Here is a 6,583-nt window from a genome sequence, read left to right on the forward strand (position 1 = left end):
TTAGCAATGAATTAGTTGGTAAAATGTCTTAATAAGTTAAATTTTATTAACAATAAAATAATTATTAGTAATAGATTTTTTAATAAATTCAATCATTGAATATTTTTATCGTTAAATTTTTTAAATAAAATGAATGTCAAAATTGTTCTTTTGATCTTTGATCATTTTATTAAAATGTTATCTTTAAATTTATCATTAACGAATTTTTAAAATTTTTATTGGTAATAATTTTTAAAATAAACTTGTCAATAATTAAATTTTTTTAAAATTCATAATTAATTTTTTTTTCAATTTTATCGATAAAATGAGCGTCAATTGTGAAATCCAGACAAATATTTATTATAAATCAATAAAAAATAAATTTTAAAACACATAGAAATACAACCATTTTTTATACAATTATCTATAAAATTATTAATCAATAAATATTGACAACACTTCAACTTACAATACATAATACAATTTATAAAACCAAAATAATCAATCTTAACGAATCGAAGATTACATTGTTTCGTATTTTAAAATTAAACTCGTTGACTATATCTTAAGAGAATTATATTGTTGTATTTTTTAAATCAAAATACTTAATGAAGTCTTTTACAGATACTAAGACTAAAATAAATAAATAATAAAATTTTAAAGATATTTAAGTTGGATCAACACAAGCAAATATTATGTACGATAGCATATAAACTTGCTGCTAAAAGCTTGACTTCATATTTACGCCAACTTCATATATGTTAAAAATAATTAAATATAACTAATTTTTATATAATTTTGTTCTTTTATGAACATTTTACTTTTACAAAGTAAAATAGCATAAGATTGAGATTAAATTGTAGCAATCTTGAACATATGCCGAAGTAGAATAAACATCACAAACAAAATTGGGTTTAGTAGAAGGATTAGTTTATTTGTGATACATCGAAGTTTGAATCTCAACTAAATAAAATTCCTCATTGTACTATATTTAAGGTGATTTTGAGAATAAAAACAAATAACAAAAAAAAAGCTCCTTTAAATTTTAATGTTAGTCTCATTAGTTACCAATAACTAATAAAGAATCTTTAAATTTCAAATTTATTTATGATCAGATCAATATAAAAGACTAAAAATATTATTTGATTTGAAACATACTAATATGATTGAATGATTGATTAAGGTTACTATTTGATGTTTTAAATTTATCAAAGCTTGAGACTTTTGCTTTCATCTTTAGAATTCAAAGTATAAATCTAAATTTTATATTGGGTAAAAATCAGAAATTAAAACACTATATAAGGTTGAAGATTTATTAATTTGTTGTCTTGAAGTTTTTAGTAGAAAGTGATGTTAATCTTTTACATGATTCAACTTAGATCTCATTAGTTGGTATTGTATCCTTCGAGTGAATCCTTTTCTCTTTAGACCCTACACTCATGTGGAAACATAATTCTCAATTGCCATTTATATTAGGAGTTCATCATGGTTTTAAAATCTTTAATCCTAATATAAAAGAGAAATAAATGAAAGCATGTTGATGAGTTGACCAAAATGATGAAATGAACATGGCTTCTAAAAAATATATATTCTTAAAAATACTACCATATCATGTCATTTTCTTTCCTATATTCAATAATCATTTTAATAGTTATATTAAAAGAAAAAATTAACACAATTTCAAAACAAAGCAAACTTAATAAATGAAATACATGCACAAGAATTTTATTACCATTATTAGCAATTCAACACATAAATAGTATTTGCCATTAAATTTTTGAAGGACTATCTAAAAATAAACTATCCAAATGTTAACATTTATTTCACACATACTTCAAAACATATCACATTACAAATCACCTATATTTGTATATAATTTTTAACATTTTAGTTTAGCTAATATTATTAATATTTTTTCTTAAAATGTATAAATGTTTCTTTCTCTCATAACAATACTCTTTTTAATCGATAAAAATTATTTTCCACTAATATTAATATATAAGATATGTTTTTCTACTCGTGTTTTGATCATTTTTTCTCCCGTAAGCACCCACTCCGAATATCACATTTATAAATTATTTAATCTAAATTTTCCAAACGGTAATGTTACTTTATATATATATATATATATATATATATATATATATATATATATATATATATATATATATATATATATTTGGATCAGTTTCAGTTGTTTGGGACGGGTTCTCTATTTTTTACCAGCCCAATTTTAATAAGAAAGATAAAATATGTCTTTTTTTTACAATTTTCGATTGAGCAGTAATAGGAAAAAAATAGTCTTTTATTTATACATAAGTTAAACTTTTGTTTATATAAATTATTTATTTAATAAACTTTTGCTTTTTACATAGTGTATTTTGAAAATTTGAAATTCTAGTAGATTTTCTTTATGACTTTTTTATGCATTAGTTAAAATTTTACCTGATACACTCATTTGTGATTTGAATGATTAATAATATTATCAAGTAATGTCATAGCGTTAAATTTAATAACATTTATTATGTTCAATAAATTAATTGTCCAACCATTCTTATTTAAAAAAAAATACTTGAAAGATCTATTTTAAATAATTAATAATATACTACAAGTGTAAACTCAGTTACAATTAACTCAGTGATGACGATGAAGGACACAAAGAGTCGAGAAATGATTATCTCTCGACAAAGCTCTGATCGCGACCGACAACCAACGACGAGACCATGACCTGAATAACGCTTAAACCAATTCAATTTTGTTATGTCATAATTTTTTAATTTAAATAAAAATTACACTTAATTAAGCCATGCACATCAGTATAAACACGTAATCAAAGTTTAACTTTGTTAGTCACAATTTAACGGACATGATAAAATATGCTCATATTTACAAAAAAATATATATATAACTCAATTGAGACAGTTTCATGAAGACCCACTTGAGATTTTCTAATAAACTTTAGGACTAATTGAAGGTTTAAACCATTTTTATTATTATTTATTCTGATAGGCTTTAAAAACAATAGAGACATAAGAGAGAGTCATTGAGATTCAAATTTTTTTTTATTAATTTTCAAATTCTAATTACAAAGTAGTTACTAATTAAAAACACGATGAAATTGTTAAAGAAACTATTTACAATTTACCTTAGGATTCAAGATATTTTTATAATAAATTAAGAAATTTGAGAACTCTCGTATGTTAGTTCGAACATTCTTAATTCATTGTTCCTTCCTATTATCAATCTATTAAATTTTATTCATTTACTGTTTTGTTTCCAGATATAAAAGCTAAAAAAATGAAATGAGTGATAAATTTTAATAATTTATAGTAGTTGAAAATTGTTTTCGTTGGAATTGCTTTTATTTTAATAAAGACTTCGGTAAACTATTTTCAAATGATTATACAATATTAAATTTAACGTCAAATAATTATTTCAATATTGTATAATTATCTATCATTTTTTAATTTTACACACAATAATTTACATAAAGTGTTAATAGTTTATTCTTAAAAAAAAGAAACTAATTAAGGATCAAACGAAAATAAATTATATGAAATCAATAATTTTTTTATCAGGCAGTAAAAGTGGAAATTTGAAAAAAGCTTTTATTTTATGTAAATAAAATAAAAAAAATAGAAATTTAAAATAATATGCAGATGCTTGTAGTGAAAAGTGAATGTAATAGAAAAGAGAGAGTGGAGTCAACAGCCGTCAACAAAGGACCCACAGTCCAGACAGCCATCCTAATCCATAATGGGACCGAACGGTTAACTGCTAATCTTTAACGGAATACAGTACACGTGTCATTTCCGTGCCACTTCTGTTCTACTTTATGCACTTTCATTTCTGCAGAAAAAGGAAATTAAATAATAATAATAATGAAACCTGCTTACGACTCCCCTCTCCAAAAGTCCTAACTCCTACTTCAAACATCTTTCCATTATTCCAATTTTTAATAAAAATAATAAAAATAAAAATCCACCGAAAAAATCTCCACCAATTCATCCCTATTCCAGATGTACACGCACTTGAAAGAACTTATTTTGATTTTTTCCAATATTTTAATTACATCCATTCACTTTTTTTAACACATTTTTTCATTTTATTTATTCTCTTTTTTCTATGCTTTATCTCTCATCCTACCTAATCCCAGTACAACAACAAAATACCATTGGTTACTTTTCGCTGAAGAACTCTGTTCTTTTCAGAACTATGTTCCTTTTCTTATCTCACTAAATCCTTCTAATTTTAAGGCCAAATAAACTAGTACCACACTTATAACGCCAATAATTACATAAATAGTTGACGGGCTCAAAAGCTATGGCATCAGCCCTCACCTTCACAGCAACAAAATATAAATAATGACGAGAAGAAAAAAAGAAAAAGAAAAAGAACCAATGGCCCGAAAACCAAACCAACCTCAAACTCGTATCATTTGTGCCACAAACTTTACAAAGCTTCTCGAAGATATTTACAGAGTTTAATTAACTCTCCGTCTCTCCTGGAAGGACGCACCTTGTGTTTTAACCAATTCACAATTTTACTTGTGGTGTTTGTTTACACCGCCACTTCTGACGCAAGACCGCCGCCGTTGCTGGATCTTGGTTGCCGCAGAAGCTCAATTAATTTCTCCGACTACATACCAACCCATAAACAAAAACAAATAAATCCAACAATAATAACAAAAAATTAATGTCAGCACTGAAACGAGCTTCGTAATTAAAATATTCCAAAACCCAACCAATGAAAAATTGGCATAAACGCTGCAATGGGAATAACTGAGTCGATGCTCACTAACAGAAATTTATTTGCACAGTGGAGATCCACTGTGCAACGAGGCTGATGTGGCACTACATGTTACAAGTTATTCTAATTCTAAAGGATAACTCATATTCATATAATTTGTTAGGCAAACAAATAATAATAGTAAAAACATTTTTTTACCCTATTGCTGTTTCGTCCTTCAACAATTATCATTTAATTTTAATGTAGAGCCACGTCAGCTAGGAAGTTTGCAGAGAGTAGTGGAAATGTTGAAGCCAAGGGAATGGAATTATACCTTTTGCCTGGCGCGATTGGTGCCGGACTGAGACAAAGCCACCAAAGGAGGAATCGCACCTTCGCGAGCCACCCTAGAGCGATACGCCACGCTATCTTCACACACCTGCAACAGAATAACAACCGCGATTTCCTTCTGCCGCTGCGTTCCCACCTCAACGATCTCAACCAGCACCGGCACGCCGCCTTCCTCCACCAGCGCCGCCCTCGCCTCCGGCACTGACACCAGCACGCTCACCACGTACGCCGACTTGTCCACCATGTTCGACTCGAAGTCCGCCATCAGCTCCACCAGCACCTTCATGATCCCCGCCTTCACCGCCCTGAGCTTGTTCTCCTTCACCGTGCACAGCGAGTACAGCGCCGTCGACGCGTCCTTCTTCGCGCGGAACCCGCCGCTCGCCAGAAGGCTCACCAGCGGCGGAATCGCGCCGGACCGCCCAATCGCCGCCTTGTTCTCCTCCACCTGCGACAGCCGCAGCAGCGCGCACGCTGCGTTCTCCTTTGCCGTCGCGGTTCCCGTGCTCAGCGCGCGAACCAGCGGCTTAATCGCGCCTGCGGAGGCGATGGCCTCCTTGTTCTCGTCGCAGAGCGAGAGATTCAAAATCGCGGTGACGCCGTATTCCTGGAGCTGGAGGTCCGTTGAAGAAATGAGTGAAATCAGCGGTTTGATTGCGCCTGCTTTGGCGATTTTGAGTCGATTCTCCGGCTTGTTTTTGGCTAGCAATCTGATTTCCATGGCGGCTTGTTTCTGATCGTCGAGTGAGGCGGAGTGGAGATCGGCGACGAGTTGACGGATCAAATCGTCGGAGTTTTCGGTGGCGCAGGTGATGAGGAAGCGGCGCGTTTGCGAAGAAGCGGTGGCGAATTCGCCAGATCTGTCACTGTTGCAGTCGCTGAAGGCGGAGGAAGAGGAAGCGTCGTTGATGCTGAGTTGGCTGAAATTGCGTCCTAGGTAAGTGTAACTCTCGGTTCCCATGATAGGGATTAGGGTCCGAAGCGGAGGTTCGTTTTGGGGTTTGGATGTGAGGTTCGGAGCAAGATTAATGTGAAGGAGAGAAAGGAGGCTGGTGAGGGAGTTGCGAAAAGCGAAGATTTATGAATGGGCAGTGCGAGTGGGATAACATTTTTACATGTGTATCCCAACCATGCCCTCTGCGAATGACACGTGCACATATGAAGATTGATTTTACCAAATTCCAATCTCTCAGGCACGTGCCGGGACTGCTCCTTTAAACGCGTGCGTGCGTACCAACATCGTTTCTCGATGAACCCTGTTCTTATTCTGCTCAGTTTTTTGTAAGTAATTAATGAAAAAAAAAGTACAAATTTAAAACAATTAAATTCATCGAAAAGTGTCTCATTTCCAAGGCATTTTCTAAAATAAAGTTTAATAAAAAAATTATTTTATTATTCAACATATTTTCAACAATAAAAAAATCTACTTTAATCACATTTTTTATAATTCTATTTCAATAATATTTTTCTACATTCTGATGAGATAATTCTTTTTATTATTTAAAATAAAAATAAAACTTTTATA

General features: G+C 31.1%; 1 protein-coding gene across 1 annotated transcript; it reads right to left on the reverse strand.

The window, feature by feature from the left end:
• Nucleotides 1-3,902: 3,902 nt before the first annotated feature.
• LOC106762946 (U-box domain-containing protein 4-like) lies at nucleotides 3,903-6,288 on the reverse strand. The gene is made up of 2 exons (XM_014647077.2): nucleotides 5,042-6,288; nucleotides 3,903-4,617 (listed from the first exon to the last, which is right to left on the reverse strand). Exons 1-2 carry the CDS (start codon nucleotides 6,017-6,019, stop codon nucleotides 4,540-4,542), a joined length of 1,056 nt encoding a protein of 351 aa, XP_014502563.1. The 5' UTR covers nucleotides 6,020-6,288; the 3' UTR covers nucleotides 3,903-4,539.
• Between the last annotated feature and the right edge of the window lie 295 nt (nucleotides 6,289-6,583).

This window comes from Vigna radiata, chromosome 6, assembly GCF_000741045.1.
Source record: "Vigna radiata var. radiata cultivar VC1973A chromosome 6, Vradiata_ver6, whole genome shotgun sequence".
Taxonomy (NCBI): Eukaryota; Viridiplantae; Streptophyta; class Magnoliopsida; order Fabales; family Fabaceae; genus Vigna; species Vigna radiata.